The following is a 16,525-nucleotide window of genomic DNA, read 5'->3' as shown; positions in this document are numbered from 1 at the left end:
AAATGGATGAAAAACAGCTGCCTTTTAACTAAACACCAACAAAACAGAAGTACTCATCATGGGCCCACACTCCGATGCCTGGAATGACACCTGGTGGCCCCACGCTCTCGAAAGTCCGCCCACCTCCACGGACCACGCACACAACCTGGGAATCATCCTGGAGTCCGAACTCAAAATGGACCACCAGATCAATGCCGTCTCATCCTCCTGCTTCCACACCCTCCGCCTCCTACGTAAGACCTTCAAATGGATCCCCCTTGAACATAGAAAGACCGTCACTCACTCCCTGGTCACCAGCAGACTCGACTACGGCAACGCACTCTACGCCCGAATAAACAAAAACCTCACACTCAAGCTACAGAACATCCAGAACGCCGCCAAAAGACTGGTCCTCAACCTGCCAAGACACTGCCACATCTCCCAGCACCTGCGCACACTCCACTGGCTCCCCATCGAAGCTAGAGTCAACTTCAAGATGCTCACCCACGCTCACAAGGCCCTCCACGATTCCGGACCAGCATACCTGAACAGCAGACTCAAATTCCACGCACCCCAAAGGAGCCTACGATCAGTCCAGCTCTCCTACACTGTTGTCCCCCGCACCAGAAAGACCAGATCAGGCGGCCGCTCCTTCTCCTTCCTCACGGCCAGAGCCTGGAACGCCCTCCCACTCCACTTCAGACAGACATCTCTCCCCATCTTCACAAGAAACCTCAAAACCTGGTTCTTCTACAGACCCCATCCTTGATGGACTGGAACCTGTGTAACCCCCTCCCCCAGTGCCTTGAGACCCTTACGGGTGAGTAGTAGCACTTAACAAACGCATGATTGATTGATTGAATCAAGGCACTCACACATAAACACACCCATGCACACAGTAACCAAACCAGTAACTCACATAAACAGACACTAATGCACTGACCCACTGAACAATAAAGGTACTCACACATCAAGACATATAGAGATGCAAACACTTACATACTCACACATCCACCTATACAACAACTGACACACTGAGTCAGCCATACACCTACTCACACACTAACTCTCTCACCTATACAGTCACTCATATAGCCACTCACTCATTCATAAATTTGCTCTCACATGTAAACGCAAACACACTTTTCCATACATATACTAACATGTGTATTCACTCACGTATATAGTTTCTAAGACAAGCAGTCATACATTCTCATTCACAGTAACTCACCAAAACAGCACTCACACACCCATTCACTCACCCATAAATTTATTCAAGCACCCTGTTTATCACCAATACACCCAGTTTCATCTCCATTCATGTACCTGGACAACTCATGTATCCTGTTACTCACCAATATAGACACTTAGGTACCCCCATAGCCACCATTCACCCACTCATTCAGTCTCACATTCAACATTTTCAACAGCTGACATACCCGCACACAAACATACAGCTACTCATTCATCCTCTTATTCACTTTTACAGCCACTTTTCACCTACTTTCTCACCCATATAAATACTCATACAGCCTCTCACTTACTCATACACAAACTCACTCATGTATACAGTCTCTCACATACCAACTCACTCTTCTATACACCACATACACACCCACTGACTCTCCCATACAGACACTCCTTCAGCTATTTACCTTACTACATATATTTAACACTCAGTAAGTTTTAGAAAACACAATCACTGGATATCAGTAATGAGAGGTGTAATTTGAGATGTTATCAGTGATGTCACTTACCATGTCATGAGTGATGTAATATGTTAGGTCATAAGCAGTGCATTTAAGGAGTGTAGTTAGCTCAGGTAACTATAACTGCTGAATTTCAATGGTTTTGTACAAGTGAAATATGAGCCTGACTATAATGTCTCTGTAACCTTTGTTTTTTTTCAGTGAATTTCTAAGGGCTCTTTAAATTATATTGCCTAACTATAATGTCATTGTAACCTATGCTTTTTTCAGTGAATATATATGAAGGTTTCTCTAGGTGCTGCCTGAGTTAGTGCTCAAAATCTACAGCTATTCACTTCCCCAAAAACGGGTCAGTTTGAGGGGAAAAATTTGATTTGTCCATGTTGCGTTTTGGGCCAGTTCCTGTCTCGGGCACGAGGCCTACCCATATAAGTGAGGTACCAATTTTATTGGAAGACATAAGGGAATGCTAGGTGGATGAAAGTTTGTGGCTCTCCACAGATTCCAGGACTTTCCATCACAGAAATGTGAAGATTTTTGTTGTTGTCAATGTTTGTGGTTTGCAAGGGATTCTGGATAAAACACCCTGGTGAGAGCCATACAAGTCACCCCGTCCTGGAATCCCCTGGGTGTCTACTTTACAAAAATGTACAGGTTTGCTATGCTTCTTTAGATGCAGGCTGAGCTAGGTCCAAACATCCACAGCTGCAAAAAACGGGTCAGTTTGGATTGGAAAAATACGATGTATCCATGTTGCATTTTGGGCCGTTTCCTGTTGCAGGCACTGGCCGACCTGCACAAGTGAGGTACCAATTTTATTAGAAGACATGTGGAAGCAAAGAAAAGTAGGATATGTGGTATTACCAATTGAATATTGCTGCATTTTTGCCTTCCATATGTAAGCCAGTGTGTAAGAAAGAAAACATTTTGAAAGATACCCTCTAAATCATATGCTCTTATGGGTACCCACAAATTCAGATATGTACAAATAATCACTGGTTCTATACTGCGTATCTTGTGCCCATTTCAGAAATGCGTAGGTTACCTTGATATCTATTTTTGACTATATATAATTCACCATATGAGTTAGTCCATACTCAGTACACATAAAAAGGAGTTGAAGGAGTGAAGGATTGGGACAATGGGTAATGCAGCGGTGCTGTGCAGTGCATTTAAAGCCTCACACCTTTTGAGATGCACTGCAAGGGGTTGCAGTCTCCCCATCAGTGCTGGTTAAATTCTGCAGTTTGTGAACATTTGGTAAGGTGGTGCAACTGAGAGAACAAAGGTTTTTAAAGTAGTCCAGCTCCTTGCAGAGATGGCAGTGCATAGCAGCAACACCGCTATATAATTGAGGCAAAATTTCATGCCACATAATTGAGACAAAATATCATGGAGATTGTGGCCTATTTTGGGCATAAATAACCCCAGCCATGGTAGAGGAACGTTTGCTCATGGTAAGATGCTGTTCTCTCACCTTAACACTACCCCTTATTGTATATGAGATGTTCAGAGGCTCTCGGGGCCATATTTATTATCTGGTTTGCATCACTCTTGTGCCGTGCAATGTGGCGCAAATGTGACGCAAACCAAAAGTAATTTTTCTGAAGCCATGCAAAGCCACTTTGCGTGGCTTTGAATGACTTCAAAAATGTGAGAAACGCAAAGCAGTGCAAATCGATGTGTTGCATTATTCTGCACATGGCAGGAGTTCCATGGGTGTTCCCAGGTACATCCCTTCGATTTTGGCACATTTTCAGATTTACCAAACCTGATAAAACGGGGAATGTGCTAAAAAGATATGCCTCCCCACGAGAGGCATAGCAAAGAAAAATCTTTATTTCTCCTCATTTTTTTTCTATTTCTAAAGTGTGCTGCATTCTGAAAAAGTTTCTCAGGATTTATTTTGTGCAGAAAGCATGGACGGATTGGGAACCCAAAGCAGCCCTGGCAATTTAGTCAGACCAGCCCCCCCTGGGGAGGGGGGGTTGCGCTTGTGTGCACTGCTGCCTTTGATACTGGGGTCGATATTGCAGCACCAGTCCCCTGTAACAAAACCAGTCGCCACTGCTGAAAAACTGGCCCCACCCTTCCTTTTCTGCACAAAAACAATCCTGACTACAACACAAGCACCCTTGCACCAACCTGTGCTGCTGCCAAAACGGGGCAAGGGAAAAGGACAGGAATGCGCCATATTGGATAAATACGGCACATTTGTGCCCTTTTCCTGTGATGCAGGGCAGCATAGCAAGGTGACTTTGCTGCACTGCCCTGCCTCACAAAACTCCTAAATCTGCCCCTTGGGTTATTATCTCATTTCACTTTCTTGCTGAGTGCTTTGCAAATTGTAAGTTTACTCTTAGGGTTGCATTTATAATAGGATTAGATATACAGTAAGAACCAGAACACACTTTAATCTGAATTTTAAAGTGCCAGAAAAAGAAGTGCATAAAGACAAGCTAAGGCTACAAGGGATAACATACCGGGCTACAGAATGCATCATCATTGTAGCATTAGCATATGCATGCTTTGGTAATCGGACAAATGCTTTCTTACAAACATTTTCAAAGTCACTAAATCTGGTATATGAACTGAAAATGCAAGTCAAACTCGCGTAGTTTGTCAATGCTTAGTTATTAATGTTTGCCAATGTATTCAAGGCTAATAGCGTATAATGACATGAGCGTATTTGTTTCGTGTAATTTAAAGTATTTCTTAATGTATAAATAAACTTAAATATGTTCTGGCCCATGTAGCACTCATGGCTTTTGTATAGTTATCGAGGTTCACACCTGGTTATTGGTTACGTTGGTAATTCCTCTATTGGCAGGAGACCGTCAATTAATTGTGTTTAAAGGTGCCGGTTTTGTATACTGTATGGTTTGATTTTGTATTCTTTAAGCCACTGGGTCATGTGCGAGCTGGAGAACAGCTCCCAGCTGCCTACCTCCGAACAGCATTTCATAGCACATTATAAGATAAATCCCTGGAGAGATTGGACCCTGTTGATATAGAAAGTGGCAAAATATAAAATAGTTTAACTATAAATACAGCATATTTGATTTGTTATCATTTTATTTTTTGTTTTACAAAGGTATGTAGAGTGTTACCATTCTGATTTATACTGCTTGAAAAGTCTGTTCAAACACTATCACTTACAAGCGCCTTGAAACAATTGATTTGAAAGTGTAGAGTACAGGAGTACATTCCACATTTTCTCAAATACTGTAGATATGATTTGAAATATAAAGCTTACCTTGCCAATGCTTTTTTCTGGCCATTAAAGGCAACAACAGTCCTCACTGAAGACAGAACTTCTTCTGCCACAGCTCCTGATTTTGCAGACGCAGATATTTCCTTAGCGGATATTGATCCTAGGAGCTGTAAAAGAAGGCATGTATGAAATTAGGTTAAAATAAACTCTCTCACTCCTCATCTCAGGATGTCTTCTGGGAAGTCTTTCCTTCCCTTCTCTTATTTTCAGTCCTTTAGAGCTCCTCTGAATGGTGAACACGGTTGAGGGAGGGTTTTGCCTTTTGCACTTGGGAGAAGAAGAAAGTAGGGGCGGTACATTGGCGACTACACGGACCACACTTTGATGTACACAGAGAGGCTCACATTAACATTGTATTTAGGTGCTCTCTGAAACCGTCACCTACATAATGCCTGTGTCATACCAAAACCTTGGTAATTTGTGCACAAATGTCTTTACTATCCTTTGAAACATCAATAAAAAGAGTTCAACCACAAACAAACAAATACATAAATAATATATAACATTGATGCAGACAGGGAAAAAGATCAAGGTATTGCTCCAGTCGGAGGGAGCAACATAAATAGCTGCTCCCTACGGGCAGAAGTAATTATAGCTCCCACTGCATGCGGAAGCCGGATTGGGCAGTAGGACCCTGGGTCCCCCATCATTGTGCATGGCGGATGCCCTGGGTGTGCACCGGGGCACTCACCTAAAAATAATGAGGGCCCTGGGTGATGGGGTTGCCGGGCCCATAATAGGCCCAGAGAGAGACTTAGTAGTCAAAATCCCCTTTGAAATAGATACGGCCCAGGGGATTGTGGTCCCCAAGATCAAAGTAGGCTAAGGGAGGGGAGGGGCTGTAAAAAAAAAAAAAAAAAACGACGGACCCTCGGGATGAGGTCTCGGGAGCATATAAAGCATGAGAGAGGGGGACGCACAGCCCCCGTTCCTGTTAAGTATATTTCAGTCCTGGGTGTTGGAGTCCTCAGGTGCATTTAGGCTCAGGGGGTGCAACTCGCTCCTCTCCCTTTATTTCTCAGCCCCGAGAGATGGGGTCCGAGGGGCTTAATAAGGCTTGGGTGAGGAGAGCTGTGTGAGGCACTGAATTGGCTGTCTTTGGGGGGGCTAGTCACAGTACCTTGTGTGGCTAACCCCCTGCTGCACACGGCCAAAGGCCATGCACAGCATGGAGTTGACTGCATACAGGGGTTGCACGCAGAGCCCGGACACAGGCCAAGCTTTGTGTCCAATCACGCCACTTCACATGGCTGAATGCCGTGTGCAGCTTGGCTTTGGCTACATGCAGGGGATTGGTGGCAAAAACACTAGAAATTGTCCAAAAAAAATAAAAGGCTAAAGTAACGTTATATTTAGGTGAAATATTCCATAACAATGTAACATTTTAAACACTAAAAAGCACATAAATTCACCAGTTACAGTTACCTCAAGTAACTATAACTCGCGCTCTAAGAGAAAGTTTTATTTCCCCAGAGGTGATAGAAGGTATATATGTTAGGGTCTATGCGGAGGAGTCTATGACATTGTGTCTTGGTCAACTGCATGCAGTATGTTATTGGGCTAATGTTCAAAGGCGATCACAGTGTTTCACCGTGTTTGGGCATGGTCTGTTTAAGTCAGCTGAGAAGGTGGCGGTAAAGTGTGACCTCATGCAGGTTCGAGCATTGATTTGGGTAAACAGAGGATCAACTGAGACAGGTGATGTGTTTAATAGAACAGTTGCATGCATGGTAGTCGTAAGCCTCCAGGAATGGTACGTACCCAAACTATTCCAGATTTAAGTCTGGATTTCGTTGGCCCCTATATTAATCTTTGTATTTCTGCCTCAATTCTATGTAGTGTATCTCACGCTAATAAAAGCATGGTAAAAACATAGTTGTACCAGGGTGCAATTGACATTTATCTAATTGTACTCTGCTACAGAGCGCTGCGTTTAATTCTGACCACCTTGTGACTACAGAAGATGTAGCGGCTATCAGGGGATTTGAGTTGTTATTAGTCATGAGTTCTAAGCCTCTATTGAGCTGTATCCCTAAATAAATCAGTCAGCTCTGTATCCATGTCATCTAGATCCCAGGTAGGTATGTATGTTGAGAGGGCATCCAACTTCACCCAATTAATTCTGTAGCTGGAAAATGGTGAGAAAATTTGAATAATGGATATGACTTTGGGAATGGAATTGGTGGGGTCTCCCAATGCTAGAATGATGTCATTTGCAGAAGGAAGTCTTAACAGAGCTTGCCGGACTGCCAATTCCCTTGCTGGTCAATGCTAATCACAGAGTAGAGGACAGTGATTCTAATGTCAGTAGAAAAAGCAATTAGTATCCCACCTAATCTGAATAGGACAGCCAAATATCCCTCCCATTGACGCAGGTCAAGAGTGTCTCAAAGTCACTATATTTTAGAGATACAGGTCCTGATTTAGATCTTGGCAAAGGGGAATACTCCATCACAAACATGACGGATATCCCGTCCGACATATTAAAATCCCATTATATCCCATGAAGATCATATTACAGCGGGTGGGATATCCGTTACATTTGTAACGGATTAACCCATCAGTTAAAATCTAAATAAAGCCCACAGTCTTGACCAAACCCGTCTCTCTCTAGGGTTTGGATGTGTGGAAAGGTATCATTATTTGACTCTATAGAATGCCTTCTCTGCATCCAGGGAGAGAGACAGAACCTCAGGTGGATGATCTTTAATATTCCATAGGACATGTGACAGGGTAGCCATATGGTTCATAGATGTTCTACTGTTTTTAAAACAAGCCTGAGGCATGAACCAGGGAATAGAGAACTTTACTGAACCTGCTGGGTAATATATTGGGCAATATAGTAAGGCCAACATTAATGAAGAATATACGCCTGTAGTTGGAGCATTTAAGAAGAGGCAAATCTGTCCACAATAACTAAAGTCTATATTAACAGAGAACCACCAGGGGATCTGATAGTGGGAATTGCCATTTGTGGTTTTCTCTGTTTTAAAATGTGCAGCTAAGAGGCGACCTGACTTCTCTTCTTTTTCCTCATAAAGCTTATAATTTGAGCTTTTTGATGGTATGTTCAGTTGTGTGGGGCTATCCCAGACAATTTCGGCAGTCTACAATTTTCTCTCCAGTTCAGTGGGCGGGATCATGTGTGCTGTGGTCAAATTCCTTATGTTCGGTTCCAGATGCAATATCTTAGGTTAGTGGCCTCTTTTGGCAAGAGCAACATCCCTCACCAAAGTACCTCTCCAAGTGGCTTTCCCGGAGGCTCACAGTAGTTTTTCCAGAGGCCACTAATCCCAAGCTGTTAGATAAATAGTCCTGGACTTGAGATTTTACTAGGTTTTCTTTTCAGCATTGTATACACCATGACTTTAATTCACACACCATAGCCCATCCAATTACAATCATACTAGAGAATAACTAGCGACCTGGCTTCCCAGGATTTTACAGTAAAAAATTTCAGGAAAGAGGGATCCCTGTAATAGGAAGTAGTCTAGTATAGATGAAGAGCCATGCTCACCTGACCAAAATGTGCAGACTAGCTCGGAGGAGAATTAAGCACCTGACATCAATCAAATTAATGCCAATCGTTAAGTCTTGCAATAAAATCCTGTCATCATTTATTCTATCTGCGAGGCTGGTTTTGTCAAATAATTGGTCTAAAGCAAGCAATGTTCTGGTTGTTGTCAAGCAGCATCAGATGCATTCAGCCCATGTAACAGCCTAGACAATTTGTCCAGAAACAGCCTCTTAGATAGGTGCATAGATACAACCCATAATGAGTGTGTGTTTGTTGACATGTATGTTTATCGACACATAGTGACCCTTGTCATCAGTCTAAGTATGGAATACTTTGTGGGGAAGCGAGTGACTAACAAAGAGAACTATTCTGCATAATTTAGAGTAAAGGAATGAGTTGGTGGGAGCACCATTTTAATCAACTGTACAACAACTACTGGCAGTATTAACCACCCAATCTCTTTGCAATTTGGCCGACTTGAGGCCAGATGAACAGGTTTCTTGAAGTAAATCGACATCAGCATTCTGAGCATAGAGGCCATTTTATGTTTGATAAGATGTGACAACCCACTAACATTGATTGGTAGAATGTTCAGTGGGCAGATATTCGGACTAAAGGAGGACTCTACCTGGTCCGTGACAGGAACAGGCATTCAGCTAGTTGGTATCCATTCAACACCAGTGCACACCTGAGTATAGAAAAAGGAGGGCCTTCCTCAGGACAGAAAATTGGGCATTGTAATATAAATGTTAGAAAATTATGGAAGCCTTAGAAATCTCAGTGAGTGCTTGCAGGCAGGGTCCTCTATGCAGTGGAGTTTTTATACCACTCTCCAGCTCTGGAAAGTAAGAACAAGGGTGCAAGAATTGAGGAAGGAACAAGGAGGAAAGGGAGGAAAGGTGAGTGGGCTCCACTAGCAAGTAAGAAGGAAAGGATCTAGTTGCTACTACTCTGTGGTCTTTGAGCTATCCACCTGTATCACTTGGCAGGACACTCTTAGACAAGACTGAACAGCAAACTGGTACCTGGTTCCCAGTACACGGTGCATATTAAGGGCCACTATTGGGTGGCTAGGCATAATGCATTTCTATGCATGTGTAGCTGCAATAGATTTGAAAAGAGGGGTCTGTAGTCACTCAACACAGTATATAGCAAGGTCTAACAATAACTGACAACCATTCTAAGCAGAAATCATAATTACATTGCAAATCAGAAGACAACAAAGCATACACTAAATGAAGAGCGACTGTATGAGGAAGCATCATGCAAAAGGAGGGCTGCAAAGTGGTGTAACAGCATGGGAAGAGACCCTCAATGAGTTAGTCAGAGAATCCCAGGCAGTATACTTCTATAAGTGAATATGTTAGCAACAGTCTGCATGAGTCCAGTGAGCATGCTTGCTCATAGCGTGCCATTGACCGGGACGTGCGTGGTGATTGTGAATTATCCTGATCATTGTGTAGCTTCTCCAGAATTTTATTCTGGCTTTCCCAATTCAAGTGTCTGTGTTGTGTTCTTCCTTAGCCTAATGATCCAAGGTGATCAAACCAGTGTTTATTAGTAGAGGGTGGTTAGAAGTACAAATTCTTAGTAATTTAGGCCTGGGCGTAGTTGGCGGAGTTTTGCTACGCGGAGCTCCGCAAAGTTGCAAAAGAACTCCGCAAACTTCCGCGATTGGCGGAGTGCAGTGCGAACTGCAGTTTGTGCTGGTATTTCTGCTGCTCGGGTAGAAATTCTACGAGAGCGGCAGCTCGTGAACTTACCGCTCGCGATCGCGAGCAGGAAAATACTCTGCTGCACATTGCAAAGCAGAGTTTTCTGCACTCTGCGAGCTCCGTGGAGTGCAGAAAACTCAGCAAACTCCGCGAACAGAGCGAAGTTCACTGCCCAGGCCTACTTAGTATCAGTATGAAAAGGTTTAGTTTCCATGTTCGACAGTTCCAGAAAGTCCATATAGTTCCCCAAGACCTACGATTCATAAAACCTTTTGGTGGTGCCTTGTGGCACCACAAATATAATGGTAGGTTCAAGTAAACCATATTTTCCATTCTGTTTCCGTAGGCGTGATGGGAGAGCTAGGAACCCTTACCGCATTGGTTGATCTCATTGAAGCATTCTGCTGACTAGTTTATTGAGTGCCAGAATTAAGAACCTAAGCATGGAAAAGAACAGGGTTTTCACTGTATTAGTGTAGGTGGCATGTTTCATCATAGGGGTCCTCTCAATCCGTTGCGGATTGAGGCGTGCTGCGAAATTACGTAGGAGCACTTCATTTGAAAAATGTGTAGTGCAGTGATGTGGAGTCAAAAGGAAAGTGGGTTAAGAATACCTAACTAGTGGGCTAATACTTAATTCTTGCTCCTAGTTGGCATGTTTAAAAACAGGGTTAATACTGGGGAAAACCAGACTATAACGAGTATAGTGTCTCTAGTATTGGGTCGACATGTTTCGAGCTGTCACCTAATGCTCTTCTTCAGGACTGTACAGGGACCAGCCCTGTGAGCACCAATCCTATAGTATCCTGTGAATAAGGAAACTGAAAATGGTAAACGAAAAATGCCCACCTAATGTGTGTGCACTAGTGTTTCAATACATACGGTTATATATTGATGCATAGTATCTGTAGGAAATAAAAAAAGGACAATTAGAAAACGCTAGCCTACCAGCCAAGCTGGCAGGCACTACATGCAAACGGCGTCATATCCTGTTAAAAGTTCACCTCTATAGTGGGTGTAGTTATCAGCTACCTCGTGTCGTCGTCCGTTTTGGGAAAACACTTAGCACACATATCTGGTGAAAAACGTGATTAAGTGTAAAATAAGAAAAAACGTGAAAAAGACACCATGTGACTTACAACACATAATACATGTACATATTTACATGTTAATGCCACATACTTTTGTTAAGGCTGAAATGTGCCCCATGGTCTGGAGGGGTTGAGGGGCTTGTAGTCTCAACATAAAATAGTAAAAATGACTAACCCTGGGCGTAGTTCGCGTAGCTGTGCTATGCATAGCTACGCGAAGTGCACTATGCACTACGCACGCTACGCGTAGCTACGCGTAGCTACGCGAACTGCGTAGTGCGGTAGGGAAATGCTGTTTGCAATGATTGCACAGTGCCGGATGCTTGTCCGCACTTACAATCATTGCGAACGGCATCATACACAGTGCAAGCGGTCATTTTCTGACGCTCGGGTAGATTTGTCCTCGAGCGGCAGCTTTCTCAACGTAGACTGGTAGTTTCTCATCGCGAGCGGTCGCGAGTATACGCGACCACTCGCAATGAGAAACCTAACCTCCCCGCATTGAGAATCTTGCCGGGAGGTTTATTTTCCACGCTCGCGATCGGAAACTTGATGTTGCCGATCACGAACAAGGAAAAAGTCTCGCCGGGAAGTTGATTTTGCTCGCTCGCGGTCGCCAACTTGACGTTGAGGACCGCGAGCGAGAAAAAAATGCCCGCTACGCGTTTTTGCACTGTGCTACGTGTGATTCGCGTAGCGCCTAGTTGCGCAAACTACACATACTCCGTGAGCGTAGCGTAGTTTTCCGTCCAGGCCTAATAATGACAAGGGTTTCTGGTTAACATTGCCTGTCAGGTAAAAAAAAGTGGGGGAAGTAAATGGGGATTGCCCGATACCTCCAAATCATCTGAAAAGCCTCAATTCATGCTCTGGAAGGAAGGCTGTAAAGGAAGAGGTCAGGAGACTTACTTCATCAAAGCACACCTCACAGATAATCACCTACTGGCACTCTGTATCCGCCTAGTCATGATGCAGTGATGACTAGACCGTGCACTTTCAAAGATGGCCAGCGAGGTTGGCTGTGCTGCGGGCCATATTACGTGGATGCGGTCTCCCAGGGTGCCATTAGGTGATTATCCGTGAGGCGTACGTTGCTGAAGTAAGTCTCCTGACCTCTTCCTTTAACCCCCCTTTAACCTCCTTCCTTGCCCTCCCTTCACCCTCTGACCTCTCCTGGCACACACCAACAAAACCATCATCTGCATGAGGTAGCTAAGCTATCGGTGCTTTAGGTGAATTGGGGGAAGTCCGGGGTTGTTTTTATTCCGAGTTAGTCACTGCTCAGCCAAAGACTGACCAGTGGACTATTGTCCAAAATTAGAGACATTTCTAGTGCAATGCAGGGCGACACAAAGTTACATTTGAAAATCACAAGATTTCTGAAAAGGAAACAACAGACCCGCAGACCTCATTTTGGCAAGCATCCAGATGTGTTTGTTCATCCTCTAGACTCTACATTTTTCTTAGGGCCACTTAGGCTTGTACATCCTGTTTTCATTGTATATGCCTAGATTCTGATCTATCCTATCTGTTGTATCCTACTTCATTTCACCCTTACATACTCTGCAGTGCTTGAAAGTTTTAATCACTGCAGAGTATGTGGGGCGAGTGTTATGCAGTGGTTTCTAAACTTTAAAAACCACTGCATAATTTTCAATTCCATCGGTCTACTACAAATATGCACATTAAATCAATGCAAGATTTTATTCCAAATCTAGACATTAAAGTAATTGGAAAGTGGGATTGGATTAAAAATCATAATTGCCCTCTCCCACTCTTAAGAATCTTAGGAATTCAATTTTCCATGACATTTTAGGAGTCTCCTTACTTGTGTTTTATAACCAAGCTTTAAATGCAGCATTTAACCTGTCCTAAAGACTACAGGCCCCCAATACCGTATCGAAATCGTTTTAAATGTAACTTAAAAAAAAATATAAGTAAATTCATCATTATCGGCCTTTACTTACTTTAGACGAAATTGCTGCTGTTGCTGCGAGTAATGGGCAGATAGATAAAATTACCAATGTTAATTTCCAGCCGTATGCAAATCCAATGACGATCCCTGCCACAAAATTTGAAAGATACTGCGCAAACATGGATACTTTGTCTCCAAGGCCATCACGAATGGTATTGATGTCGCTGCGAGAGAAACATTGGTTAAGAGGGAGCGAGAGCAGAAAAACAGGGAGATGAAGAGAATGAATGAGAATTCAAGTTAACTTTTTTCCATACAGAAGGTTAAAACATGCTAAAACATTATAAAGGGGGAATGCTGGGATTCACTTTACATTGCTGACTACTCAATCAATAAAACTTGTTAAAGATTGCATTACAAAGTTTCTGATTGGCTGTCTCACTGTCTACATTCAAATTGATATGTGAGCGCAATCAAGGAAAATGGAGCTTGTCCCCTGCTTTGGTAGTAAAAGACGGCTGTAATTTAAGTATTCAGAAAGCCACTTGCCATGGGTGACAGGTGTGTCCTACCACAGCATGCAGGCGAAGGCGGGGCATAGCCGCAGGTATAAATAAAGGGGTGTCTTCCCTCTCGGGGTGGAGTCCAGCCCACAATTCTTGTGTGCAGGATATCATTGACCTTGTCAGCATGTGTTTGCTTCCCCCACCTCGCAGCTCCATCTGAAGGTGGTCTGCCCTCCTGAGCCCCAGGCTCGTAGTCAGAGGCCCTCCTCGATCTGCAGGCCCCCGTCTGCGCCTTATCCCTGTGGGCCCAGTGGTGAGCTTTTGTTCTGTCTGCTGTTATTTCTTTTCTAATCTTTTTATTCTATTGCTTTTGTTTCTTTTCTTTTACTTTATTGCCTTTTTCTGTATTTTTTGTGCTGCCTCTTATTTTCATTGTTCATTTCTGTTCTTTACTCGCACTCCCGTTCCCCCATTCATGCCCGGCTCGCTCCCCACGACCCCGCCAGCTTCCAAGCACCGTTGTCTCGCCTCCCAGCTTACCAGCCCTTCCGCCTCCCCAACTCTACTTAATGGTGGTACCGATAGGCATGCCAAAGGCAAGCCAGTCTGTGCCTGCCTGTGCCTGGACAATGCCATGGACCCTGGTTCCCGCACCCTTCACCGTTATGATGCCAGCACCCTACTCACATTCAACCCCGGACATTCCACCATCTGCCACCTGGCATCACCGAAGAACACACAAAGCCCATTCACCTGCCACAACTGTGCCTTCTCCTGCCTCCGCACACCAGACTCACCCATTGCATGGCTCTTAAGAACTGACCCCGACCCCCTCAGCTGCATCCTACTCAGCGCCCGCTCCCTCAAAAGACATATCGTGGAGATCCTGGACCTGCTTGACTCCATCTTTCCCGATGTGGCCTTCTTCACTGAAACCTGGTTGAACCCCACCTCAGCATCATACATCGCAACCGCCAATCTCAATGGCTACAAAATCATCCACAAGGACCATGTAAATTGGCTGGGAGGAGGCATCGCCATAATACACAAAAGTACCCCCATCTCACAACCAGCTCTGATGACCACTCGCCTGACAAGGAACACATCTATTTCCAGATCCAGACCAACCTGAAAATCACCCTCCATGGCGCCCTCATCTACGGACCTCCTTGACCTCGCCTACTCTTCAGCTAAGCCATAGCCAACTTCATTGCCCACCACGCTCTCGCCTTAATGGACTACAACCTCCTCTGTGATCTCAATTTCCACCTGGACAACCTCGATGACCACAACACCTCATCCCTACTAGAAGCTCGCCACTTTTGAAGTAAAACAACTGATCTCCTCTCTGACCCACTCAGCAGGACACACGCTCAACCTAATCTTCTCCACAAACAACAATATTCCCGTCAGCCACACCTCCGAACCACATTGGACAGACCACCACTGCGTCCACTTTGCCTTTACCAAACCCCCTGTGCACCACCACACCGACCGCTATCCCCACAGAAGCTGGAACAAGGGCCCCGAAGACCAGCTCAACACTCTGGCACCCCTCAGGTTGCTCTCAGGCAAGCAGCCCTCCAAGAAAGCCAGCTGGTTCTCTCCCACCCTCCAAGAGTCCAGGCGCACCCTCAGATGACTAGAGAAAAGATGGAGGAGCAGCAAGATCATGGCAGCCTTTAAAACAGTCTTCACCGCACACCACCACCTCATCAGAACAACAAAGAGAACATCTATATATGAATGCAACAAAGCCAATGCACACAACAGCAAAGAATTCTTCCCATGGTCAAAGAATTCGCCAAAACCAGCACAGAGACAGCAGACATTCCCCCCTCTCAAGACCTCTGTGACAATCTCGCCACCTTCTTCCACAGCAAGATCAAGGAGATCTAGGACAGCTTCGCAAACCAAGACCCACCCACCCCATCAGGAACCACTGCACCAAATGGCTCCAGACCCCAGCAGACCCTGCCAAACTGGACTGCCAGCACCTCTGACAACGCCCTCAAGATCATGAAAAGCATCCACTCTGGAACCTCCTCATATCCCTATCCACACCATATCTCCAACAGAGCCAGCACCTCCATTGCACCCACACTTTGCCAAACCATCAACTGCCCCATCGAGTCCACCACCTTCCTAGGTGACTGGAATCACGCAGAGATCAACACCCTGCTGAAGAAATCCTCTGCCAACCTGACAGACCTCAAAAACTATAGACCCGTCTCTCTGCTCCCCTTCCCTGCCAAAGTTATTGAGAAAGCCATCAAGGCCCAACTATCGCCAAGTTCATCAAATCTAACCACATCCTAGACCTTTCCCAATCAGGCTTCAGAAACAACCACAGCACCTAGACACAGATGACATCTGCTTCCTCCACGACTGATGCAAGACTGCAGCCCTCATCCTCCTGGACCTCTCGGCTGCCTTCAACACAGTCTCCCATCACACCCTCTGCACAAGTCTCCATGATGCCGGCATCTGCGACAAAGCCTTAGAATGGATCGCTCCTTCCTCACCGGCCAAACACAGAGTAAGACTTCCACCGTACTGCTCAGAACCCACAGAGATCAGCTGTTAGAGTGCCTCAGGTATCCTCCATGAGCCCCACCCACTTAACATCAACTTGGCCCTGCTTGCAGCCATCGTCAGAAGTCACAGACTCAACATTGTCTCCTACACTGATGACACCCAGCTGATTCTCCCACTCACAGACAAACCCACAACCTCCAGGAGCAGCTAACACAACGGAATGAAATTGGTGACCACCAGGAAGAAGGACAGCTACCCCAGGCTCAACTCAGACAAGACTG

General features: G+C 44.8%; 1 protein-coding gene across 1 annotated transcript in view; it reads right to left on the bottom strand.

Annotated features, from left to right (window-relative positions):
• ABCB5 (ATP binding cassette subfamily B member 5) overlaps positions 1–16,525 on the bottom strand; it is an 837,677-nt gene that overhangs the window by 451,045 nt on the left and 370,107 nt on the right. The window contains exons 8-9 of the mRNA XM_085630938.1: positions 13,253–13,424; positions 4,945–5,069 (exon numbers count right to left, since the gene is read on the bottom strand). Of these exons, the coding sequence (XP_085487064.1) occupies positions 4,945–5,069; positions 13,253–13,424 (297 nt within the window). The remainder of the gene's footprint in view (positions 1–4,944; positions 5,070–13,252; positions 13,425–16,525) is intronic.

This window comes from Triturus cristatus, chromosome 10 (assembly GCF_964204655.1).
Source record: "Triturus cristatus chromosome 10, aTriCri1.1, whole genome shotgun sequence".
Taxonomy (NCBI): domain Eukaryota; kingdom Metazoa; phylum Chordata; class Amphibia; order Caudata; family Salamandridae; genus Triturus; species Triturus cristatus.
Note: the sequence above shows the minus strand (reverse complement) of the source record. Positions and strands in the feature narration are given on the sequence as shown.